The 27,844-nt window shown below is 42.1% G+C and overlaps 2 protein-coding genes across 2 annotated transcripts; both read left to right on the top strand.

Moving 5' to 3' along the window:
- The first annotated feature begins 1,889 nt into the window (after positions 1 to 1,889).
- On the top strand, positions 1,890 to 2,489 carry LOC122921430 (olfactory receptor 5B21-like). Its single transcript, XM_044271408.1, has one exon. It carries the CDS (start codon positions 1,890 to 1,892, stop codon positions 2,487 to 2,489), a length of 600 nt encoding a protein of 199 aa, XP_044127343.1.
- A 177-nt stretch (positions 2,490 to 2,666) lies between these two features.
- Positions 2,667 to 27,401, top strand: LOC122921429 (olfactory receptor 5B21-like). The gene is made up of 2 exons (XM_044271406.1): positions 2,667 to 2,674; positions 26,435 to 27,401. Exons 1-2 carry the CDS (start codon positions 2,667 to 2,669, stop codon positions 27,399 to 27,401), a joined length of 975 nt encoding a protein of 324 aa, XP_044127341.1.
- The last annotated feature ends 443 nt before the right edge of the window (positions 27,402 to 27,844 follow it).

Below are 27,844 nucleotides of genomic sequence, written 5' to 3'. Positions count from 1 at the left end.
CCCACTACCTGAACAATTGTACCACAATGTGAATGAGGCCCTCCTTTATGTGATATACAGGTTGTATCGGAGTGCCTCTTCCTTGTAATTTTTGTCAGCACTTTCACTTTATATACAAGTAAATATACAGGAAAGAATGTTTCCTAACAATTTTTCCTCTAAAATTGATTTTATCTTTGCTTTGGTGAGTATTATTGTCAGTCTGTAAAAGTGGTGTACTACTTGGACAACATTGTTCCCAGCAGCGACCTGGGAGTCCAAGATGCATACAGACATCCTCCCCATGTTGTTCCTGACCCATTTACCGTAGGTGGTGTATCCATGAACTTTCTGACCTTTTCCTATGAACCAGGTACCCTCAACTCTTCAGAGCAGGGGGTGTCTGGTTTAATGCTTGGGTTCTCCCATTGACTTCCATTATACTCGGGTGCTCGTTACAGCACCCGATCATCCCGATGTGTTCGGCCAGAGCACCCGAGCACTTTGGAACACCTCAATAGTATCAAAAATCCTGAACTGAAAAACCGGTCAGGTGCAGTTGCACATTATGTGAACATCCACCAAGGCAACACAGAGACCTTTCAGGTTAAAGCTATTGAAAAGGTTAATCAGACCAAAAGAAAAGGCAATTGGAGATAAGCCCTGCTGAGGATTGAGGCGTACTGGATCCTCACAATGGAAAGCAGGTCTCTTAATGAAATGAACCTTAAGACCGATTTGTCATACCTATATTGTTAACCTTATTCACACTGCATTTTGCCTTCTTGTTAAATGCATATTTTGCAATATGTTCTAGTACTGGGCTTGATATATTATATTATATTATATTACTCTTTTATTAAGATATTTCCAGTCCAGCTCCTATTCCATCCATGACAGATTTTATGTGTTACTCCTTTTTCAGCATGCCTGTTAGTATATACATTTTTATCATTTTCTATGTCTTGTATGCTATGAGAAAGGGCTTGTATGCCCGAAACGCGTAAGCGACAGTGGTTTAATATCTTTTTACTATGTTCTGAGTTAATAAAGGAATTCATTTTTATTTGGGTGCCAGATCTATCCACGTTTTTACTGCATTATTCCGGGTTGCCAGCACAGATCGCATGCACCATTACTTCATGGGGGTGAGCTGATCTAAATTTCTTTTTTATTGAATATACCACCAGTGGGCTCCAATCAATATGTAGAAACATCTCAAAGACGATCAACAAAAATGTGTGGCCCCCTGAGCTAAATTTCAAGAGTTATAGCACAGGGTCTCAATACTTATGTCCATAAGTAGTTTTTCCTTTTAACATGTTCGTAAAAATTTGGAAAATTCTGTTTTCACATTCTTATTTTGGGGTAATGAGTGCAGATACATAGGGAAAATCTTGATCATCTTTTATTTTATCACAAGGCCACAATACGGTAAAATGTGAAAAAATGAAAGGGCCTGAAGACTTTCAGAATGCATTGTATATGAAAAGCCACATTCACTTGGTGTAATTTACTAACTGTAACCTTTGTTTTTCTTCAGGTTTCTGTGTATTCCTATGGAGAACTTCAACCAGACACTTCCTAGTCGGTTCTTCCTGCTTGGAATATCTACTGTCCCTCACCTTCAGGTTACAGGGTTCCTTTTATTCTTGGTGATGTATATGATCGCAATGGCAGGAAACTGTCTTCTTCTCATTACAGTGAGGATCAGCCCAATGTTACACACCCCTATGTACTTCTTCCTGAGTAATCTTTCTTTAATTGACATTGGTTTCTCCTGCACTGTAGTTCCTGTAATCCTCAAAAATACTCTTTCCACAGACAAAAGTATTTCAATGGGGGGTTGTGTTTTCCAGATGTTCTGCTTTTTAGTATTTGGGGCAGCAGAATGTGTTTTACTTGCCGTCATGGCTTACGATAGGTTTCTGGCCATCTGTAGACCACTGCATTACAGCAGTATTATGAACATGCGGTTTCACATCATCTTAGCATTAATACCATGGATGGTTGGTTTTGTTAACTCTTCCATACAAGTGAGCATCACCTGGAGACTTCCCTTCTGCAAGACTCATCATATCAACCATTTGTTTTGTGAAGTACCCCCTTTCTTACGAATTTCCTGTACAGATCCTTGGCTGAATGAGATAGCCATGTATGTAGCAGCCGGGATTATTGTTTTGTTTTCTTTTCTCTTGACATTGATTTCCTATGTTTATATAATCTCCACCATTGTAAAAATACGTTCCTCACATGGAAAACAGGCCGTTTTTTCTACATGTACCTCCCACCTCACTGTTGTCACCCTCTATTATGGAACTCTCATGTCCATCTATCTTCAGCCTCCATCTTCTCACTCTCTAGAAACAGACAACACTCTATCTGTTCTCTATACGGTGGTCACTCCGATGTTGAATCCCATCATCTACAGCATAAGAAATAAAGAAGTAAAAAACTGTATAATCAATATCAAAAATCGAGCAAATTTGTCTAAAAACATTTTGATGTAAGTTGTAGTAGATAAAGTTACCGAAACTATAATTAAGCAGATTAGTTTTATGGTATGCCAGAGGTCATTTTCTAAATGTGTTTTTATTGTCCAACTTTATTTAAATCCTACTATTACAAATAGACCGAAATCAATATGGAGTTTTTTTAAAATAAATAAAATAATTTTCACCGGATATATGATGAGGTTAGAATTTGTTCACTAAAGTGTTACTCAACTTACCTGACTCCAGGTAATTGTTTTGCACTATCTAATCTGGGTGCTCTATCTGACAGAAGGCTGAACATGGTGTGCACATTGTTTTCAGCTTCCCTTCATGCTTTGCCCTGCTCAAGTGAACATCTATACAGTCCCCTCAGTGAGTAGGTAGGTAGGCCTTATCAATAAGGAAGAGGGTCTGGCACTGCTGAGCTCCCCTGACTCTGGAATACAAGATGTACACACTTTTTCTTGCAAAACATAAGTCTGAAAAATATGAATACTGCACATTTAAATTTCTTATTATCTGTTTTGTTGTTTAGAAAAGATGACCATTCAAGCCTTTAACCCCCTCTACCCAGGGCCAGTTTTCACCCTCCTGCCTAGGCCATTTTTTGAAAATTTGATGTGTCACTTTATGTGGTAATAAGTTTGGAATACTTTTACTTATCCAAGCCATTCTGAGAATGTTTTCTTATGAAACATTGTACTTTATGAATATATTTCAGCTTTATTTATGAAAAAAATCCAACATTTACCCAAAATTTTGAAAAATTATCAATTTTTAAAATTTCTATTTCTCTGCTTTTAAAACAGAAAGTGATATCTCATTAAATATTTATTGCTTAACATTCCCCATATGTCCACTTTATGTTGGAATCATTTTGTAAATGTTTTTATACTTTTTTGGACATTAAAAGGCTTAGAATTTGGAGGAATTAAATTAAGAAGCAATTAAATGAATTTTAAAGAAAAAAAAAAGTCACTTTGTGGGGCTCACATAGTAGAAACCACCCATAAATGACCCCAGTTTAGAAACTACACCCCTCGAAGTTATTCAAAACTGATTTTACAAACTTTGTTAACCCTTTAGATATTTCTCAAGAATTAAAGGAAAATGGAGATGAAATTTCTAAATTTCACTTTTTTGAGAGATTTTCCATTTTAATCATTATTTTTTCTGTAACACATCAAGGGTTAACAGCCAAACAAATCTAAATATCTATTACCCTGATTCTGCAGTTTACAGAAACACCCCGCATGTGGTGGTAAACTGATGTAGGGGCACTCGGAAGGGCGCAGGAGAAAAGGAGCGTTGCATGGTTTTTGCAAGGCAGATTTTGCTGGACTGATTATTTTTTTTGACACCCTTTTGAAGCCCCCCGATGCACCCCTACAGTAGAAACTCCCAAAATGTGACCCCATTTTGAAAACTATGGGATAAGTTGACAGTTTTATTGATATTTTGTGGTACATATGATTTTTGATCGCTTTTTGTTAGGCAAGGTAAATAAAAAATGGCTGTTCTGGCACAGTTTTTATTTTTTGTTTTTTACAATGTTCATCTGACAGGTTAGATCATGTGCTTTTTTTATAGAGCAGGTTCTTACGGACGCAACAATATCAAATATGTCTGCTGTTTTTTTTTTATTTCACTTTAACACAATAAAAGCATTTTTGAAACAAAAAATGTTTTAGTGTCTCCATATTCTGAGAGTCATAGTTTTTTAAAATTTTTGGGGCTCATTTTTTGCGGGAAGAGGCGACGGTTTGATTGGTACTATTTTGGGGGGCATACGCCATTTTTGATCGCTTGGTGTTGCACTTTTTGTGATGTAAGGTGACAAAAAATTGCTTTTTTGGCACAGTTTTTATTTATTTCGTTTTTACGGTGTTTATCTGATAGGGTAGATTATGTGATATATTTATAGAGCCGGTTGTTACAGGCACTGCGATATCTAATATTTTTTATTATAAAATCAGGATTGAGACCAGCGCCTATCACACATTGGGGGCATAGCCTAACAATATGCTCCCAATGTCCAAGATGAGACAGCCCCTTTAATACCATGATGGTTAATACCAAGTAACAGATACTGTTACAGATGCGCATTAAGTAATTCAATGTATGGCTTGGTGAATGGTGTCTGAACCAAGGGTTTGGCTTTGTGTCTCATGTTAGCTCTTGTTGGAATGGAAAATAACTGTACAAGAAAGATGGTTTGCATCTTTCTCTCAAGGGAACGAATGTCCTCTGTGAACAGTTCCAAGTATTTGCTAAGAAGCATTTAAACTAGGAAAGGGGGACAAAAGAGTGATAATCCAGCAGTCCAACTGCCCCCCGGAACAATGCCAGAAGAGGCCAGTAGCACAAAGGTTAAGAAATGACCAGCTCAGAGTCTTGTCTACAAATGCTCGCAGTCTAGGAAATAAGATCAATGAACTTGAGGCTATAATGGCATCTGAGAATCTATACAGGAAAGACAGAGAAGGCAAGAAGGGGGGAGAGGTGGCACTGTATGTGAAAGATAGCATAAAATCTAATTTGATACAAGTTAGCGAGAACAATTTAGAGTCAGTTTGGGTTACCTTGCAGCTTGATAATCATAAGGTAACTCGTGTAGGTGTGATATATAGACCACCTAGCCAAGTCAAAGAATTAGATGATCTACTAGTTGAGGAAATAGCTAAAATGACATTGAAGGGGGAAGTTATCATTATGGGAGACTTCAATCTTGCAGATGTAAACTGGAAAACCAAAATAGCTAGTTCTGCCAGGAGTACAGATATTCTAAATTCCCTACTGGGATTATCTCTACAGCAAGTAGTGGAGGAGCCAACCCGGAAGGAGGCCATTTTAGATTTAGTATTCACAAATGGGAATTCGGTATCTGATATTACAGTAGGGGAAAGCTTGGGATCTAGTGATCACCAGTCAGTGTGGTTTACTATAAGTACAGTGACTGAGTCACACCACACAAAAACAAAAGTTTTTGATTTTAGAAAAACTGACTTTTCTAAAATTAGATTAGTGGTATACGAGTCTCTATCAGACTGGAACAGTTTCATTGGAGTCCAAGAGAAATGGGACTACTTAAAAGTGGCACTATTGAAGGCAACAGAAAATTGCATTAGGCTTGTCAGTAAAAGCAAAAAAAGGAAGAGACCACTGTGGTACTCAGCAGAAGTGGGCAAAATCATTGAAAACAAAAAGAAAACATTTAGGAATTATAAAAATAAAAAAAAACAAGGATGACAGGCAAATTTATAAGATTAGGCAGAGAGAGGCCAAACAAGTTTTAAGAGCTTCTAAAGCACAGGCAGAAGTGAAATTAGCTCAGTCAGGGAAAAAAGGCGATAAGGCATTCTTCAGATACATAAATGAAAAAAGGAAACTAAATCAAGGAATTACCAAATTAAAAACAAAAGAAGGAAGGTATATGGAAGAAGATAAAGAACTAGCTGACTGCCTCAGAGAAAACTTCTGTTCAGTTTTTACAAAGGAAAATGAAGGAGAAGGACCTCAGTTAGGAAAGAAGACTAATGAATCTTTTGATGCATGTGTCTTTACAGAGGAAGAGGTTCTAAGTCAACTGTCTAAAATTTATACAAATATTTCACAGGGGCCTGATGGGATACACCCAAAGCTATTAAAAGAGCTCAGCGGTGAACTAGCAAAACCATTAACAGATTTATTTAACCAATCACTGGCAACAGGAGTAGAGTTGAGCGAACACCTGGATGTTCGGGTTCGAGAAGTTCGGCCGAACATCCCGGAAATGTTCGGGTTCGGGATCCGAACCCGATCCGAACTTCGTCCCGAACCCGAACCCCATTGAAGTCAATGGGGACCCGAACTTTTCGGCACTAAAAAGGCTGTAAAACAGCCCAGGAAAGAGCTAGAGGGCTGCAAAAGGCAGCAACATGTAGGTAAATCCCCTGCAAACAAATGTGGATAGGGAAATGAATTAAAATAAAAATTAAATAAATAAAAATTAACCAAAATCAATTGGAGAGAGGTTCCATAGCAGAGAATCTGGCTTCCCGTCACCCACCACTGGAACAGTCCATTCTCAGATATTTAGGCCCCGGCACCCAGGCAGAGGAGAGAGGTCCCGTAACAGAGAATCTGTCTTCATGTCAGCAGAGAATTAGTCTGCATGTCATAGCAGAGAATGAGGCTTCACGTCAGCCACCACTGCAACAGTCCATTGGCATATATTTAGGCCCAGCACACACACAGGCAGAGGAGAGAGGTCCCGTAACAGAGAATCTGGCTTCATGTCAGCAGAGAATCAGTCTGCATGTCATAGCAGAGAATCAGGCTTCACGTCAGCCACCACTGCAACAGTCCATTGTCATAAATTTAGGCCCAGCACCCAGGCAGAGGAGAGAGGTCCCGTAACAGAGAATCTGGCTTCATGTCAGCAGAGAATCAGTCTTCATATCATAGCAGAGAATCAGGCTTCACGTCACCCACCACTGTAAGAGTCAATTTTCATAAATTTAGGCCCAGAACCCAGGCAGAGGAGAAAGGTCCCGTAACAGACAATCTGGCTTCATGTCAGCAGAGAATCAGTCTTCATATCATAGCAGAGAATCAGGCTTCACGTCACCCACCACTGTAAGAGTCAATTTTCATAAATTTAGGCCCAGAACCCAGGCAGAGGAGAAAGGTCCCGTAACAGACAATCTGGCTTCATGTCAGCAGAGAATCAGTCTTCATATCATAGCAGAGAATCAGGCTTCACGTCACCCACCACTGTAAGAGTCAATTTTCATAAATTTAGGCCCAGAACCCAGGCAGAGGAGAAAGGTCCCGTAACAGACAATCTGGCTTCATGTCAGCAGAGAATCAGTCTTCATATCATAGCAGAGAATCAGGCTTCACGTCACCCACCACTGTAAGAGTCAATTTTCATAAATTTAGGCCCAGAACCCAGGTAGAGGAGAAAGGTCCCGTAACAGACAATCTGGCTTCATGACAGCAGAGAATCAGTCTGCATGTCATAGCAGAGAATCAGGCTTCACGTCAGCCACCACTGCAACAGTCCATTGTCATAAATTTAGGCCCAGCACCCAGGCAGAGGAGAGAGGTCCCGTAACAGAGGATCTGGCTTCATGTCAGCAGAGAATCAGTCTGCATGTCATAGCAGAGAATGAGGCTTCACGTCAGCCACCACTGCAACAGTCCATTGGCATATATTTAGGCCCAGCACACACACAGGCAGAGGAGAGAGGTCCCGTAACAGACAATCTGGCTTCATGTCAGCAGAGAATTAGTCTGCATGTCATAGCAGAGAATGAGGCTTCACGTCACCCACCACTGCAACAGTCCATTGGCATATATTCAGGCCCAGCACCCAGGCAGAGGAGAGAGGTCCCGTAACAGAGGATCTGGCTTCATGTCAGCAGAGAATCAGTCTGCATGTCATAGCAGAGAATCAGGCTTCACGTCAGCCACCACTGCAACAGTCCATTGTCATAAATTTAGGCCCAGCACCCAGGCAGAGGAGAGAGGTCCCGTAACAGAGGATCTGGCTTCATGTCAGCAGAGAATCAGTCTGCATGTCATAGCAGAGAATGAGGCTTCACGTCACCCACCACTGCAACAGTCCATTGGCATATATTCAGGCCCAGCACCCAGGCAGAGGAGAGAGGTCCCGTAACAGAGGATCTGGCTTCATGTCAGCAGAGAATCAGTCTGCATGTCATAGCAGAGAATCAGGCTTCACGTCAGCCACCACTGCAACAGTCCATTGTCATAAATTTAGGCCCAGCACCCAGGCAGAGGAGAGAGGTCCCGTAACAGAGGATCTGGCTTCATGTCAGCAGAGAATCAGTCTGCATGTCATAGCAGAGAATCAGGCTTCACGTCAGCCACCACTGCAACAGTCCATTGTCATAAATTTAGGCCCAGCACCCAGGCAGAGGAGAGAGGTCCCGTAACAGACAATCTGGCTTCATGTCAGCAGAGAATTAGTCTGCATGTCATAGCAGAGAATCAGGCTTCATGTCAGCCACCACTGCAACAGTCCATTGGCATATATTTAGGCCTAGCACACAGGCAGAGGAGAGGTTCATTCAACTTTGGGTAGCATCGCAATATAATGGTAAAATGAAAATAAAAATAGGATTGAATGAGGAAGTGCCCTGGAGTCCAATAATATATGGTTATGGGGAGGTAGTTAATGTCTAATCTGGACAAGGGACGGACAGGTCCTGTGGGATCCATGCCTGGTTCATTTTTATGAACGTCAGCTTGTCCACATTGGCTGTAGACAGGCGGCTGCGTTTGTCTGTAATGACGCCCCCTGCCGTGCTGAATACACGTTCAGACAAAACGCTGGCTGCCGGGCAGGCCAGCACCTCCAAGGCATAAAAGGCTAGCTCTGGCCACGTGGACAATTTAGAGACCCAGAAGTTGAATGGGGCCGAACCATCAGTCAGTACGTGGAGGGGTGTGCACACGTACTGTTCCACCATGTTAGTGAAATGTTGCCTCCTGCTAACACGTTGCGTATCAGGTGGTGGTGCAGTTAGCTGTGGCGTGTTGACAAAAGTTTTCCACATCTCTGCCATGCTAACCCTGCCCTCAGAGGAGCTGGCCGTGACACAGCTGCCTTGGCGACCTCTTGCTCCTCCTCTGCCTTGGCCTTGGGCTTCCACTTGTTCCCCTGTGACATTTGGGAATGCTCTCAGTAGCGCGTCTACCAACGTGCGCTTGTACTCGCGCATCTTCCTATCACGCTCCAGTGCAGGAAGTAAGGTGGGCACATTGTCTTTGTAGCGTGGATCCAGCAGGGTGGCAACCCAGTAGTCCGCACAGGTTAAAATGTGGGCAACTCTGCTGTCGTTGCGCAGGCACTGCAGCATGTAGTCGCTCATGTGTGCCAGGCTGCCCAGGGGTAAGGACAAGCTGTCCTCTGTGGGAGGCGTATCGTCATCGTCCTGCCTTTCCCCCCAGCCACGCACCAGTGATGGACCCGAGCTGCGTTGGGTGCCACCCCGCTGTGACCATGCTTCATCCTCATCCTCCTCCACCTCCTCCTCATCCTCGTCCTCCTCGTCCTCCAGTAGTGGGCCCTGGCTGGCCACATTTGTACCTGGCCTCTGCTGTTGCAAAAAACCTCCCTCTGAGTCACTTCGAAGAGACTGGCCTGAAAGTGCTAAAAATGACCCCTCTTCCTCATCCTCCTCCTCCTCCTCCTGGGCCACCTCCTGTTCCATCATCGCCCTAAGTGTTTTCTCAAGGAGACATAGAAGTGGTATTGTAACGCTGATAACGGTGTCATCGCCACTGGCCATGTTGGTGGAGTACTCGAAACAGCGCAACAGGGCACACAGGTCTCGCATGGAGGCCCAGTCATTGGTGGTGAAGTGGTGCTGTTCTGTAGTGCGACTGACCCGTGCGTGCTGCAGCTGAAACTCCACTATGGCCTGCTGCTGCTCGCACAGTCTGTCCAGCATGTGCAAGGTGGAGTTCCACCTGGTGGGCACGTCGCATATGAGGCGGTGAGCGGGAAGGCCGAAGTTACGCTGTAGCGCAGACAGGCGAGCAGCGGCAGGATGTGAACGCCGGAAGCGCGAACAGACGGCCCGCACTTTATGCAGCAGCTCTGACATGTCGGGGTAGTTGTGAATGAACTTCTGCACCACCAAATTCAGCACATGCGCCAAGCAAGGGATGTGCGTCAAATTGGCTAGTCCCAGAGCTGCAACGAGATTTCGCCCATTATCACACACCACCAGGCCGGGCTTGAGGCTCACCGGCAGCAACCACTCGTCGGTCTGTTGTTCAATACCCCGCCACAACTCCTGTGCGGTGTGGGGCCTGTCCCCCAAACATATGAGTTTCAGAATGGCCTGCTGACGTTTACCCCGGGCTGTGCTGAAGTTGGTGGTGAAGGTGTGTGGCTGACTGGATGAGCAGGTGGAAGAAGAGGAGGAGGAAGCCGAGAAGGAGGAGGTGGCAACAGGAGGCAAAGAATGTTGCCCTGCGATCCTTGGCGGCGGCAGGACGTGCGCCAAACAGCTCTCCGCCTGGGGCCCAGCTGCCACTACATTTACCCAGTGTGCAGTTAGGGAGATATAGCGTCCCTGGCCGTGCTTACTGGTCCACGTATCTGTGGTTAGGTGGACCTTGCTACAGATGGCGTTGCGCAGTGCACACTTGATTTTATCGGATACTTGGTTGTGCAGGGAAGGCACGGCTCTCTTGGAGAAGTAGTGCCGGCTGGGAACAACATACTGTGGGACAGCAAGCGACATGAGCTGTTTGAAGCTGTCTGTGTCCACCAGCCTAAATGACAGCATTTCATAGGCCAGTAGTTTAGAAATGCTGGCATTCAGGGCCAGGGATCGAGGGTGGCTAGGTGGGAATTTACGCTTTCTATCAAATGTTTGTGAGATGGAGAGCTGAACGCTGGCGTGTGACATGGTTGAGACGCTTGGTGACGGAGGTGGTGGTGGTGGTGTTGGTGGTACATCCCCTGTTTGCTGGGCGGCAGGTGCCAACGTTCCTCCAGAGGCGGAGGAAGAGGCCGAGGCGGCAGCAGCAGAATAGGCCGAGGCGGCAGCAGCAGAAGAGGTAGCAGGGGGAGCCTGAGTGACTTCCTTGGTTTTAAGGTGTTTACTCCACTGCAGTTCATGCTTTGCATGCAGGTGCCTGGTCATGCAGGTTGTGCTCAGGTTCAGAACGTTAATGCCTCGCTTCAGGCTCTGATGGCACAGCGTGCAAACCACTCGGGTCTTGTCGTCAGCACATTGTTTGAAGAAGTGCCATGCCAGGGAACTCCTTGAAGCTGCCTTTGGGGTGCTCGGTCCCAGATGGCGGCGGTCAGTAGCAGGCGGAGTCTCTTGGCGGCGGGTGTTCTGCTTTTGCCCACTGCTCCCTCTTTTGCTACGCTGTTGGCTCGGTCTCACCACTGCCTCTTCCTCCGAACTGTGAAAGTCAGTGGCACGACCTTCATTCCATGTGGGGTCTAGGACCTCATCGTCCCCTGCATCGTCTTCCACCCAGTCTTGATCCCTGACCTCCTGTTCAGTCTGCACACTGCAGAAAGACGCAGCAGTTGGCACCTGTGTTTCGTCATCATCAGAGACATGCTGAGGTGGTATTCCCATGTCCTCATCATCAGGAAACATAAGTGGTTGTGCGTCAGTGCATTCTATGTCTTTCACCGCTGGGGAAGGGCTAGGTGGATGCCCTTGGGAAACCCTGCCAGCGGAGTCTTCAAACAGCATAAGAGACTGCTGCATAACTTGAGGCTGAGACAGTTTCCCTGGTATGCATGGGGGTGATGTGACAGACTGATGGGGTTGGTTTTCAGGCGCCATCTGTGCGCTTTCTGCAGAAGACTGGGTGGGAGATAATGTGAACGTGCTGGATCCACTGTCGGCCACCCAATTGACTAATGCCTGTACCTGCTCAGGCCTTACCATCCTTAGAACGGCATTGGGCCCCACCATATATCGCTGTAAATTCTGGCGGCTACTGGGACCTGAGGTAGTTGGTACACTAGGACGTGTGGATGTGGCAGAACGGCCACGTCCTCTCCCAGCACCAGAGGGTCCACTAACACCACCACGACCATGTCCACGTCCGCGTCCCTTACTAGATGTTTTTCTCATTGTTATGGTTCACCACAACAACAAATATATTATTTGGCCCAATGTATTGTATTCAAATTCAGCGGGATATAAATTTGAGGCCTAGTATTTAGGCGCTGGGTGACCGGTATGGATTTAGTGACAGAATTAGACTTGGAAATGCACAGAAGCGTGTGTGTGAAGTTATTCTGAATGACCCAATGTGCACCTTGAATATTATATACCCTTTTTGGGATAGATTTCAAATAGCTCTGATATAGCAGGAACCACTAAATTATGAAATTGCTAAATTGGGAATTGTACTTCAACCCAGAACAAAAAATGTGCTTTGACGGGCACTAAATAACTTTCCCAGCTACAACAGTACAGCGGTAACGAGAGATTTAGAGGGATTTAAATTTGAGGCCTAGTATTTAGGCGCTGGGTGACAGGTATGGGTTTAGTGACAGAATTAGACTTGGAAATACACAGTAGCGGGTGTGTGTGAAGTTATTCTGAATGACCCAATGTGCACCTTCAATATTATATACCCTTTTAGGGATAGATTTCAAATAGCTCTGATATAGCAGGAAACCACTAAATTATGAAATTGCTAAATTGGGAATTGTACTTCAACCCAGAACAAAAAATGTGCTTTGACGGACACTAAATATCTTGCCCAGCAACAACAGTACAGCGGTGGGTAACGAGAGATTTAGAGGGATTTAAATTTGAGGCCTAGTATTTAGGCGCTGGGTCACCGGTATGGATTTAGTGACAGAATTAGACTTGGAAATGCACAGAAGCGTGTGTGTGAAGTTATTCTGAATGACCCTATGTGCACCTTCAATATTATATACCCTTTTAGGGATAGATTTCAAATAGCTCTGATATAGCAGAAACCACTAAATTATGAAATTGCTAAATTGGGAATTGTACTTCAACCCAGAACAAAAAATGTGCTTTGACGGACACTAAATATCTTGCCCAGCAACAACAGTACAGCGGTGGGTAACGAGAGATTTAGAGGGATTTAAATTTGAGGCCTAGTATTTAGGCGCTGGGTCACCGGTATGGATTTAGTGACAGAATTAGACTTGGAAATGCACAGAAGCGTGTGTGTGAAGTTATTCTGAATGACCCTATGTGCACCTTCAATATTATATACCCTTTTAGGGATAGATTTCAAATAGCTCTGATATAGCAGAAACCACTAAATTATGAAATTGCTAAATTGGGAATTGTACTTCAACCCAGAACAAAAAATGTGCTTTGACGGACACTAAATATCTTGCCCAGCAACAACAGTACAGCGGTGGGTAACGAGAGATTTAGAGGGATTTAAATTTGAGGCCTAGTATTTAGGCGCTGGGTCACCGGTATGGATTTAGTGACAGAATTAGACTTGGAAATGCACAGAAGCGTGTGTGTGAAGTTATTCTGAATGACCCTATGTGCACCTTCAATATTATATACCCTTTTAGGGATAGATTTCAAATAGCTCTGATATAGCAGAAACCACTAAATTATGAAATTGCTAAATTGGGAATTGTACTTCAACCCAGAACAAAAAATGTGCTTTGACGGACACTAAATATCTTGCCCAGCAACAACAGTACAGCGGTGGGTAACGAGAGATTTAGAGGGATTTAAATTTGAGGCCTAGTATTTAGGCGCTGGGTCACCGGTATGGATTTAGTGACAGAATTAGACTTGGAAATGCACAGAAGCGTGTGTGTGAAGTTATTCTGAATGACCCTATGTGCACCTTCAATATTATATACCCTTTTAGGGATAGATTTCAAATAGCTCTGATATAGCAGAAACCACTAAATTATGAAATTGCTAAATTGGGAATTGTACTTCAACCCAGAACAAAAAATGTGCTTTGACGGACACTAAATATCTTGCCCAGCAACAACAGTACAGCGGTGGGTAACGAGAGATTTAGAGGGATTTAAATTTGAGGCCTAGTATTTAGGCGCTGGGTCACCGGTATGGATTTAGTGACAGAATTAGACTTGGAAATGCACAGAAGCGTGTGTGTGAAGTTATTCTGAATGACCCTATGTGCACCTTCAATATTATATACCCTTTTAGGGATAGATTTCAAATAGCTCTGATATAGCAGAAACCACTAAATTATGAAATTGCTAAATTGGGAATTGTACTTCAACCCAGAACAAAAAATGTGCTTTGACGGACACTAAATATCTTGCCCAGCAACAACAGTACAGCGGTGGGTAACGAGAGATTTAGAGGGATTTAAATTTGAGGCCTAGTATTTAGGCGCTGGGTCACAGGTATGGATTTAGTGACAGAATTAGACTTGGAAATGCACAGAAGCGTGTGTGTGAAGTTATTCTGAATGACCCTATGTGCACCTTCAATATTATATACCCTTTTAGGGATAGATTTCAAATAGCTCTGATATAGCAGAAACCACTAAATTATGAAATTGCTAAATTGGGAATTGTACTTCAACCCAGAACAAAAAATGTGCTTTGACGGACACTAAATATCTTGCCCAGCAACAACAGTACAGCGGTGGTAACGAGAGATTTAGAGGGATTTAAATTTGAGGCCTAGTATTTAGGCGCTGGGTGACAGGTATGGGTTTAGTGACAGAATTAGACTTGGAAATACACAGTAGCGGGTGTGTGTGAAGTTATTCTGAATGACCCAATGTGCACCTTCAATATTATATACCCTTTTTGGGATAGATTTCAAATAGCTCTGATATAGCAGGAACCACTAAATTATGAAATTGCTAAATTGGGAATTGTATTTCAACCCAGAACAAGAAATGTGCTTGAACGGACACTAAATAACTCGCCCAGCTACAGCACTAGGGACAGATTTAGCTGGATATAAATTTGAGGCCTAGTATTTAGGCGCTGGGTGACCGGTATGGATTTAGTGACAGAATTAGACTGGGATATGGCCAAAAAATGAACAGACTATTGCTGGTTAAATGCACTTGGTGTGACAGCTTCACCCTGATGTAGGCTTTAGCCAAAAAACAACCACACCATTGAGGGTTAAATGCACTTGGTGACAGGCGCAGCTTGCCCCTGATTTTGTATATGGCCAAAAAATGAACAGACTATTGCTGGTTAAATGCACTTGGTGTGACAGCTTCACCCTGATGTAGGCTTTAGCCAAAAAACAACCACACCATTGAGGGTTAAATGCACTTGGTGACAGGCGCAGCTTGCCCCTGATTTTGTATATGGCCAAAAAATGAACAGACTATTGCTGGTTAAATGCACTTGGTGTGACAGCTTCACCCTGATGTAGGCTTTAGCCAAAAAACAACCACACCATTGAGGGTTAAATGCACTTGGTGACAGGCGCAGCTTGCCCCTGATTTTGTATATGGCCAAAAAATGAACAGACTATTGCTGGTTAAATGCACTTGGTGTGACAGCTTCACCCTGATGTAGGCTTTAGCCAAAAAACAACCACACCATTGAGGGTTAAATGCACTTGGTCGCAGCTTGTGCTGGCGCACCACAAGACACAAAATGGCCGCCGATCACCCCAGAAAAATGAGACTGACAAACGGTCTGTGCAGCCTAAAAACAGTGAGCAATTGAGGATCAGCAGCTCAATGATCCACAGCTGCAGATCGATCAGTTAATCAAGTCCTTTGGAGGAGTTAATCTGCCTAATCTCGCCCTACTGTCGCAGCCGCAACCTCTCCCTACGCTAATCAGAGCAGAGTGACGGGCGGCGCTATGTGACTCCAGCTTAAATAGAGGCTGGGTCACATGGTGCTCTGGCCAATCACAGCCATGCCAATAGTAGGCATGGCTGTGATGGCCTCTTGGGGCAAGTAGTATGACGCTTGTTGATTGGCTGCTTTGCAGCCTTTCAAAAAGCGCCAAGAAAGCGTCACAAAAGCGCGAAGAAAGCGACGAACACCGAACCCGAACCCGGACTTTTACGAAAATGTCCGGGTTCGGGTCCGTGTCACGGACACCCCAAAATTCGGTACGAACCCGAACTATACAGTTCGAGTTCGCTCATCCCTAAACAGGAGTCGTTCCAGAAGATTGGATATTAGCAAATGTTGTGCCCATTCACAAGAAAGGTAGTAGGGAGGAATCGGGCAACTATAGGCCAGTAAGCCTGACATCAATAGTGGGGAAATTAATGGAAACCATACTTAACGAGAGGATTGTGGAACATCTAAAATCCCATGGATTGAAAGATGAAAAACAGCATGGGTTTACTTCAGGGAGATCATGTCAAACTAATCTTATTGATTTTTTTGATTGGGTGACAAAAATAATAGATGGAGGAGGTGCAGTAGACATCGCTTATCTAGACTTTAGTAAGGCTTTTGATACTGTCCCACATAGAAGGCTTATCAATAAAGTGCAGTCTTTGGGCTTGGACTCCCATATTGTTGAATGGATTAGGCAGTGGCTGAGGGACAGGCAACAGAGGGTTGTAGTCAATAGAGTATATTCAGACCAAGGTCTTGTTACAAGTGGGGTACCTCAGGGATCTGTTCTGGGACCCATATTGTTTAATGTCTTTATCAGCGAAATTGCAGAATGCCTCAATGGTAAGGTGTGTCTTTTTGCTGATGACACAAAGATTTGTAACAGGGTTGATGTTCCTGGAGGGATACACCAAATGGAAAAGGACTTAAAATTTTATGTTGATAAGTGCAAGATAATGCACCTGGGGCGTAAAAACCCAAGAGCAGAATATAAAATCAGTGATACAGTCCTAACCTCAGTATCTGAGGAAAGGGATTTAGGGATCATTATTTCAGAAGACTTAAAGGTAGGCAGACAATGTCATAGAGCAGCAGGAAATGCTAGCAGAATATTTGGGTGTATAGGGAGAGGAATTACCAGTAGAAAGAGGGAGGTGCTCATGCCGCTCTACAGAGCACTAGTGAGACCTCATTTGGAGTATTGTGCTCAGTACTGGAGACCATATCTCCAGAAGGATATTGATACTTTGGAGAGAGTTCAGAGAAGAGCTACTAAACTGGTACATGGATTGCAGGATAAAACTTACCAGGAAAGATTAAAGGACCTTAACATGTATAGCTTGGAAGAAAGACGAGACAGAGGGGATATGATAGAAACTTTTAAATACATAAAGGGAATCAACAAGGCAAAAGAGGAGAGAATATTTAAAAGAAGAAAAACTGCTACAAGAGGACATAGTTTTAAATTAGCGGGGCAAAGGTTTAAAAGTAATATCAGGAAGTATTACTTTACGGAGAGAGTCGTGGATGCATGGAATAGCCTTCCTGCAGAAGTGGTAGCTGCAAATACAGTGGAGGAGTTTAAGCATGCATGGGATAGGCATAAGGCCATCCTTCATATAAGATAGGGCCAGGGGCTATCCATAGTATTTAGTATATTGGGCAGACTAGATGGGCCAAATGGTTCTTATCTGCCGACACATTCTATGTTTCTATGTTACAGGGCTGCTGCTGCTTCACTCACCAGTACGGGGCTTCTGTATCCCTGTGGAGTGGACTCACTTCCTGCTCTCCACTTCCCTGTGGGCCTGGTCACTGGGGTTTCTCTGGCCCTCCATGCAGACGGTGGCCTTCTTGCTAAGCTTGATCTTTTTTCACAAGCACTTAGGGCCCACACTCCCTCCAGCTTTCAAAGGGCCATTATACATGCCCTAATCATCTCCAGCCTATAATTGACTATTTTGCGGTATTTAAGGAACCTTCCATTGTGAGAAGGTACCTGAGCAATTTCGTAGGTGCTACTCATACTCAACCTGCCCTAATCTCGGCCTGTCCTCCACTATGATTTTGTCTCTTCACTGGGTGCTCTGCATCAGTTTCTATGACCCCCATAGTGCAGCTGTCAATCACACAGAGACTACTCCAGGAGTTAGCAGCATGGTGGTTCCCTTGCAGCGAAGTCCAGATTCCAGTAGAGGAGTTAAATAGTGAAAACTTTGGGATTGCCACAGGGTCAGACTGGCCCACAGAGTACCAAAGAATCCTTTGTTGGGTCCAAGATCTGACAATAATGGACCTCTAATAAAAGGCCCCTTAACTTCCTGTATACACAGAGGGTGGACCAAAGGTACTTCAGTCAGACACTAGATTGCCAGGATAATGCTCTTAAGTTTAGCCCAAAATCATAGCAGTTGGTTGACACAGTGGTTCTCATTCAATAGTAATTATATATATACTGATATATGATGGTATTTTCCTACAACTGGAATACTTTTGAAAGGTGTACTCATTTTCTCCATTACCAGCCGCGATACTGCTAAAAATCCTTGGGACGCTCTACTTGACAAATGTATCCCAAGACATGGTTGATCCATTATTTCAATCCATTGCTTATGCTTGGAAAAAATACTAATTTCTCTGAGGTGAAGAGCTTCCTCTCATGGTACAGGGTTAGCGTACAGTATTCTTGAGCAACAATGTGGACTGGTTTGAGCGGATCTTGGCTCCTTGGATGGCATACAGTAGTCACATTCTTTTGCTACACCTTCTATTCATCTTACAGATAGAAGTTTGACTGACCAACCAAGTGCCTCCTCCATCCATATCAACAAATTTCCCTTGACTACTGTCTTGGGAACCGTTCGTCTTCTTTCCTTATCGGAAGCCTATACAGACATTACTCCAAAAATGGTTAATATTTAGAAATGAATAAATGTTTTTCAAATTCTCTAGAATTCTTTGAGCATGAAGAAAACAGATAAAATAAAATAATGAAATGTCGGGAGACTTCTAATAAACACTAAAGAGCTTTGAAGATCGTAATCAATTCTCCAACCATTCATTTATACAAACAATTTGTTTGTGATACTAGATATATATAGCACAGTAACGGTAGTGTATATTTATTCTATGATCCACTACATGAAGAGAGGAGAAGATAGGCATAATATCGCAAACAAAAACTAAAAGTTAAGCCCTGTGAAGAAAAGAAATGTTAAAATTTTCAAGAATGTTATTCTTGAAATTTTTATTGCATTTATTGACAAAAAATGGCCATGTGCTTGGTGGACTATATAATAACCTGAAGATCTTAAGGTAGGTAAAAGATAAAATTGCTAAAGTGTATGGTATGATACAAGGTTTATTAAATTTGAAAAGAAATGTCATGAAAGTGTCACTTTTTAATTTAATTATGTCACATGAAACTATAATTTGGACCCTTAAGTACATAATAAATTAACACCGTAAAGCCTACCTCCAGTAATACAACAATTTTCCCTTAAAAAATAGTACAGGTGACTATAAAAATATTGCAATATATTTTATTAAAGAAAAATTATTTTGTCTGCTTTTCTCTTTCCTGATTTTAAGGCCTCGTGCACACAGCCATATTTTCAATCCACATTCAATCTGCATTTTTTGTGGATCAGATGCTATTGCAGATCCAATCAATGCAAAGAAGCCACAAAAGATGCAGACAGCACACCATGTGCTGTCCAAATCCGTATGTCTGTTTCGCGGCTCCACCAAAAAATAGAATATGTCCTATTCTTGTCCATTTTGCGAATAAGCTTAGGCATTTGTACATAGTGCCGGATCTGTGGAAGAGTTTCATGAAGGATGCACATGGTCAGTATCCATGTTTTCCAAATCAGGAATTTGCAGACTGCAAAACAGATATGGTCATGTGCATGAGGCCTAACACTGACACTTTTTGAGAGAGGAGGTGGGAGGAAGAAGATGCTAGATGAGATACATACTGTACAAACTGCAGTTTATTAGCTCTGCTACACTTAACATTTTTGACCTACTATTTAAAGTAAGATGAGGCTCTACCACTGTTCAGAGTGCGGTAATAAATCACTTCCTAGATGGCAGCCGCCTCCTCATTCCTTTTCCTCAATACATAGACTTTTCATGGTGACGCTAAAGACAGAGCTACTAGAGATAACAGGCTGAAGGAAAAGAACCCAACAAGAAGCCAAGGACAAAGCATAATTCTGTGATAAGATATATTACAAAGTGTCTTATAATAACCTGTACTATCATTTCTGGAAACTTGTTTAAAACCGTAATGTACTTTTATAATGTAGCTTTTTTTTACGTAAATATTAGGGGCAATATTAGAATTTACGATATTTTGCGAATATTTGGGCGAATATTCGCCATATCCTCGTGAATTCAAGAATTCGTGATCTCCAGTCATTATTTTCTTGATTGCAAAAATCGGCAATCGGAAAATTTGCGATCAACACTACTCCTTTAGGCAACTTTCCTATTGGTTGCTAGGGATGTTGCTAAGTACCGATATTCGCAATATATTCGTGAATAAGAATATATTGCACTCTATTCTAAATATTCACAAATAAAATTTGCGATTCGAATATTCATGCTCAACACTTGTAAGAGAAACAAAAAAAACATTTTCACTCTTCAATTGTTGTGGCATCAGTATAACTAGTTGTGAGACTTTTTTTTTGCTAGTTTGACGGTGTAAAAGGCGTGCTCTTCTTATTGGTGCTAACATCGACCTGTAAGTCTGAGTTCATACTTGAGATGTTTGGTCAGTTTTGGCCCTGTGACTGCCCAAATATGTGAAGTGTGCAGTGATTCTAGACCGACGCCTGTCATCTGCATGTCATACGGACTCACAGTATGATTTCTCTACCACAGCAGACTCCCTATGTGTGTTACCGCAAGGCACAGTGTTCTACACCATTATAAAGAATCTCTGCAGCCAGGAAATAGACGTTTTTTAATGCATTTCGCCGCAAATAAATTCTTATTGAACCAAATTTTTCCCAAAAATTCTGCGAACCGGCTGAATAGATTTTTTGAAAAAAATCTCTAGCCATAATATAAATACTTTTATTAACTGCAACACAAACTATATTATTTATGTTTTTTAATGTATTTAATGCAGGATCCAGTATGTTGGGTGCACCACCCACAGCCTTAAAAATCACATTGCTGAACACCTCAATAGTATCAAAAATCCTCAACTGAAAAACCTGTCAGGTGCAACTGCACATTATGTGAACAGCCTCCAAGGCAACACACATACCTTTCAGGTTAAAACCATTGAAAGGGTTAATCAGCCCAAAAGAAAAGGCAATTGGAGATAAGCCCTGCTGAGGCGTGAGACGTACTGGATCCTCACAATGAGAAGCAGGTCTCCTAATGGTATGAACCTTAAGACCGATTTGTCATACCTACAGTACAGACCAAAAGTTTGGACACACCTTCTCATTCAAAGAGTTTTCTTAATTTTCATGACTATGAAAATTGTAGATTCACACTGAAGGCATCAAAACTATGAATTAACACATGTGGAATTATATACATAACAAAAAAGTGTGAAACAACTGAAAATATGTCATATTCTAGGTTCTTCAAAGTAGCCACCTTTTGCTTTGATTACTGCTTTGCACACTCTTGGCATTCTCTTGATGAGCTTCAAGAGGTAGTCACCTGAAATGGTCTTCCCAACAGTCTTAAAGGAGTTCCCAGAGATGCTTAGCACTTGTTGGCCCTTTTGCCTTCACTCTGCGGTCCAGCTTACCCCAAACCATCTCGATTAGGTTCAGGTCCGGTGATTGTGGAGGCCAGGTCATCTGGCACAGCACCCCATCACTCTCCTTCATGGTCAAATAGCCCTTACACAGCCTGGAGGTGTGTTTGGGGTCATTGTCCTGTTGAAAAATAAATGATGGTCCAACTAAACGCAAACCGGATGGAATAGCATGCCGCTACAAGATGCTGTGGTAGCCATGCTGGTTCAGTATGCCTTCAATTTTGAATAAATAGCCAACAGTGTCACCAGCAAAGCACCCCCACACCATCACAACTCCTCCTCCTCCATGCTTCACTGTGGGAACCAGGCATGTAGAGTCCATCTGTTCACCTTTTCTGCGTTGCACAAAGACACGGTGGTTGGAACCAAAGATCTCCAATTTGGACTCATCTGACCAAAGCACAGATTTCCACTGGTCTAATGTCCATTCCTTGTGTTCTTTAGCCCAAACAAGTCTCTTCTGCTTGTTGCCTGTAGTGATGTCGCGAACATAAAATTTTCCATTCGCGAACGGCGAACGCGAATTTCGGCAAATGTTCGCGAACAGGGCGAACCGCAATAGACTTCACTAGGAAGGCAAATTTGAAAACCCATAGATACTCCTTGTGGCCACAATAGTGATGGAAAAGTTGTTTCAAGGGGACTAACACCTGGACTGTGGCATGCCGGAGGGGGATCCATGGCAAAACTCCCATGGAAAATTACGTAGTTGACGCAGAGTGTGGTAAGTTGAAATCGCGATGCGATTTATAGAACTTGAATTAATCGCATTGCGATTTCAACTTAGAGCTTCTGCCGACTTCCGTGCTCATGGAGCGTCCCCATCACCATGGGAACGACTCCATGCTAGAATGTACTGTCGGATTTGAGAAAGTTGTAATTGCAATGCGATTAATGCAGGTTATATTAATCGCATTGCGAATTCAACTTAGAGCTGCGGGGTTCCTAATGGTTGTATTGCTAGTATATAACGAAGATTGAGAATATAGTGCTATATTAGTTATATTCGTCAATTCTAGCAATACAACTATTAGGAACTCAGATCTAAGTTGAATTCGCAATGTGATTAATACAACCTGCATTATTCGCATTGCGATTACAACTTAGATCTGAGTTCCTAATAATTGTATTGCTAGAATTGACAACGAATATAGGACTATATTCTCAATCTTCGTTATATTCTATCAATATAACCATTAGGAACCCAGCTCTAAGTTGTAATCGCAATGCGATTAATATAACCTGTATCAATCGCATTGCGATTACAACTTTGTGACACTGCAGCTTCAGAATTAATCGAAGATGCTGTCCTTGCTTTTTGATAGGCGGTGGGAGGGTCTGGGAGGGAGGGTATGCTGATCGGCTGGAATGTGTCTGCTGACTGTGAGGTACAGGTTCAAAGTTTGCTCAATGATGATGTATAGGAGGCGGACCAAACATTGCATATGTTCGCCCGCCGCGGCGAACGCGAACATGCGACATTCGCCGGGAACTGTTCGCCGGCGAATAGTTCGGGACATCTCTAGTTGCCTGTCCTTAGCAGTGGTTTCCTAGCAGATATTCTACCATGAAGGCCTAATTCACACAGTCTCCTCTTAACAGTTGTTCTAGAGATGTGTCTGCTGCTAGAACTCTGTGTAGCATTGACCTGGTCTCTAATCTGAGCTGCTGTTAACCTGCGATTTCTGAGGCTGGTGACTCGGATGAACTTATCCTCCGCAGCAGAGGTGACTCTTGGTCTTCCTTTCCTGGGGCGGTCCGCATGTAAGCCAGTTTCTTTGTAGCGCTTGATGGTTTTTGTGACTGCAATTGGGGACACTTTCAAAGTTTTCCCAATTTTTCGGGCTGACTGACCTTCATTTCTTAAAGTAATGATGGCCACTCGTTTTTCTTAAAGGAATTTGTTTTTATTTGGGTGCCGGATGTATCCACATTTTTCCTGCACTGTTCCGGGTTGCCAGCCCAGATCCCGTGCACCATACCTGCATGGAGGTGAGCTGATCTAAATTTATTTTTTATTGAATATACCACAGGTGGGCTCCAATCAATATGTAGAAACATCTCAAAGACAGTCAAGAAAAATGTGTGGCCCCCTGAGCTAAATTTCAAGAGTCATAGCAAAGGGTCTCAATACTTATGTCCATGCCAAATTGTAGGTTTTCCTTTTAACCCCTTAAGGACCGGGCTCATTTTTACCTTCCGGACCAGGCCATTATTTGCTAATCTGACCAGTGTCACTTTATGTGGTGATAACTTTAAAACGCTTTGACTTATCCAGGCCATTCTGAGATTGTTTTTTCGTCACATATTGTACTTCATGACACTGGTAAAATGGAGTAAAAAAAATCATTTTTATTTATAAAAAAAATACCAAATTTGCCAAAAATGAGAAAAAAATTGCAAATTTTCAAGTTTCCATTTCTCTACTTCTATAATACATATTAATACCTACAAAAATAGTTATTACTTTACATTTCCCATATGTCTACTTCATGTTGGGATCATTTTGGGAATGACTTTATTTTTGGGGGACATTACAAGGCTTAAAAGTAAATGTTGAAATTTCTCTTAAATTTTCAAAAACCAACTTTTTAAGGACCAGTTCAGGTCTGAAGTCACTTTGTGAAGCTTACATAATAGAAACCACCCCAAAATGACCCCATTCTAGTAACTAAACCCCTCAAGGTATTCAAAACTGATTTTACAAACGTTGTTAACCCTTTAGGTATTCCACAAGAATTAATGGAAAATAGAGATACAATTTCAAAATTTCACTTTTTGGGCAGATTTTCAATTTTTATCTTTTTTTTCCATTTACAAAGCAAGGGTTAACAGCCAAACAAAACTCAATATTTATGACCCTGATTCTGTAGTTTACAGAAACACTCCATATGTGGTTGTAAACTGCTGTACAGGCACACGGCAGGGCGCAGAAGGAAAGGAATGCCATACGGTTTTTGGAAGGCAGATTTTGCTAGACAGTTTTTTTGACACCATGTCCCATTTGAAGCCCCCCTGATGCACCCCTAGAGTAGAAACTCCAAAAAAGTGACCCCATTTTAGAAACTACGGGATAGGGTGGAAGTTTTGTTGGTACTAGTTTAGGGTACATATGATTTTTGGTTGCTCTATATTACATTTTTTGTGAGGCAAGGTAACAAGAAATAGCTGTTCTGGCAACGTATTTTTTTTTTATTTAAAACATTCATCTGGCAGGTTAGATCATGTATATATATATTTTTTATTTATGTAGGTTTTACACAATGATTTAATTTTTTTAACAAAAAAATCATGTTTTAGTGTCTCCATAGTCTGAGAGCCATAGTTTTTTCAATTTTTGGGCGATTGTCTTAGGTAGGGTCTCATTTTTTGCAGGATGAGATGACGGTTTGATTGGCACTATTTTGGGTGCCTATGACTTTTTTATCGCTTGCTATTACACTTTTTGTGATGTAAGGTGACAAAAAATTGTTTATTTAGCACAGTTTTTCTTTTTTCTTTTTTACGGTGTTCACCTGAGGGGTTAGATCATGTGATATTTTTATAGAGTCGGTCGATACGGATGCGGTGATACCTAATATGAATACTTTTTTTATTTATGTAAGTTTTACACAATGATTTCATTTTTTTAACAAAAAAAATCATGTTTTAGTGTTTTCATAGTCTAAGAGCCATAGTTTTTTCAATTTTTGGGCGATTGTCTCAGGTAAAGGCTCATGTTTTGCGGGATGAGGTGATGGTTAGATTGGTACTATATTGGTGGGCATACGCCTTTTTGATCGCTTGCTGTTGTACTTTTTGTGATGTAAGGTGACAAAAAAATTGTTCATTTAGCAGTTTTTATTTTTTATTTTTTACGGTGTTCATCTGAGGGGTTAGGTCATATGATATGTTTATAGAGCTGGTCGATACGGACGTGGTGATACCTTATATGTCTATATGTCTTTTCCCTATTTTTTACAATTATTTTTTATTTTTGAAAAAGGACATTTTTTTTTTTTACTTGAAACTTCATTTTTTTTGTAAAACTTTAATTTTATTAACTTTTTTTCCCCACTATATTATTTGTCCCACTCTGGGACTTCAACATTACAGGGTCTGATCCCTGTTTCAATGCAGCACGATACATCTGTATTGTGCTGTATTGAACTGTTGGTGTCTTACACTGTAAGACGCTAACAGTTGCCTAGGACACCCAGCCTGGGGGCTGGGCCTCTTAGGCCTCCGTACATGCCAGGCCCCAAGCCTTGGAATGGCTTGGGGCTGCCATGGCAACCATCAAGTCCCCGCCACAACAGCGCGGGGACCGATGGATGAGGTGAAGGAGCGCAAACCTCCCATATGCCACTGTCAGCGCTGACCGCGGCATATGAGGGGTTAATCCACCGGCATCTGCGTTATCGCCAATGCTAGTGGATGCAGCAGGGATCCGGCTGTCAGTAACAGCCCGATCTCTGCCGCTGATCGCGTGACCGCACGCGGGAGGGGGGGGGGGGAACGACTGCAGGACGAGAACGCTCGTCCTCTAGCGCTAAGTGCCAGCGATTTAGGACGAGCATTCTCGTCCTGGGTTGTTAAGAAGTTAATACATTTGAAAAAAATAAATTCTGTTTTCACATTCTTATTTTGGGGTACTGAGTGCAAATTAATGGGGGAAAACTTGGTCATCTTTTAGTTTATCACAAGGCCGCAATATAGTAAAATGTGAAAAAATTAAAGGTCCTGAAGACTTTCAGAATGCATTGTATATGAAAAGCCAGTTAATACCAGTTAATACCCTTAATTGTAGTATTACCACATTAACTTGGTGTAATTTATTAACTGTAACCTTTGTTCTTTCTTTCTTCAGGTTTCTGTATATTCCTATGGAGAACGTCAACCAGACACTTCCTAGTCGGTTCTTCCTGCTTGGAGTATCTACTGTCCCTCACCTTCAGGTTACAGGGTTCCTTTTATTCTTGGTGATGTATATGATCACAATGGCAGGAAACTGTCTTTTTCTCATTACAGTGAGGATCAGCCCAATGTTACACACCCCTATGTACTTCTTCCTGAGTAATCTTGCTTTAATTGACATTGGTTTCTCCTCCACTGTAGTTCCTGTAATCCTCAAAAATACTCTTTCCGCAGACAAAAGTATTTCAATGGGGGGTTGTGTTTTCCAGATGTTCTGCTTTTTAGTATTTGCGGCAGCAGAATGTGTTCTACTTGCCGTCATGGCTTACGATAGGTTTGTGGCCATCTGTAGACCACTGCATTACAGCAGTATTATGAACATGCGGTTTCACATCATCTTAGCCTTAATACCTTGGATGGTTGGTTTTGTTAACTCTTCTATACAAGTGTTCATCACCTGGAGACTTCCCTTCTGCAAGACTCATCATATCAACCATTTGATTTGTGAAGTACCCCCTTTCTTACGAATTTCCTGTAGAGATCCTTGGCTGAATGAGATATCCATGTATGTAGCAGCCGGGACCATTGTTTTGTTTTCTTTTCTCTTGACATTGATTTCCTATGTTTATATAATCTCCACCATTGTAAGAATACGTTCCTCACATGGAAATCATGCAGTTTTTTCTACATGTACCTCCCATCTCACTGTTGTCACCCTCTATTATGGAACTCTCATGTTCATCTATCTTCAGCCTCCATCTTCTCACTCTCTGGAAATAGACAACACTGTATCTGTTCTCTATACGGTGGTCACTCCAATGTTGAATCCCATCATCTACAGTATAAGAAATAAGGAAGTAAAAACCTGTATAATGAATATCAAAAATCGAGCAAATTTGTCTAAAAATAATTTGATGTAAGTTATAGTAGATAAAGTTTCTGAAACTATAATTAAGCAGATGAGTTTTATGGTATGCCAGAGGTCATTTTCTAAATGTGTTTTATTGCCCAACTTTATTTAAGTCCTACTATTACAAATACACTGAAATCAATATGGAGTTTAAAAATAAATACATTTGGGACATTGTAGTAAGCATTCTGTATTAAGAAGTATATATTGTTATAAGGGAAAATAATAAAGATCGGGTCCCCATCCCGATCATCTCCTAGCAACCATGCGTGAAAATCGCACCGCATCCGCACTTGCTTGCGGATGCTTGGGATTTTCACACAGTCCCATCTACTTCTATGGGGTCTGTGTTGCGTGAAAAAAATAAATATAGAGCTTGCTGAGATTTTGACGCAACGCACAAGTGATGCGTGAAAATCACTGCTTATGTACACAGCCCCATTGAAGTGAATG

Source organism: Bufo gargarizans, chromosome 11 (assembly GCF_014858855.1).
Source record: "Bufo gargarizans isolate SCDJY-AF-19 chromosome 11, ASM1485885v1, whole genome shotgun sequence".
Lineage (NCBI taxonomy): Eukaryota > Metazoa > Chordata > Amphibia > Anura > Bufonidae > Bufo > Bufo gargarizans.
The sequence above is the reverse complement of the archived record's forward strand: the minus strand, read 5'-3'. Positions and strand labels throughout refer to the sequence as shown.

What these genes read in the sequence shown, in the direction of transcription:
- LOC122921430 (XM_044271408.1), top strand. Translation starts at nt 1,890, where the DNA reads ATGGCTTACGATAGGTTTCTGGCCATCTGTAGACCACTGCATTACAGC.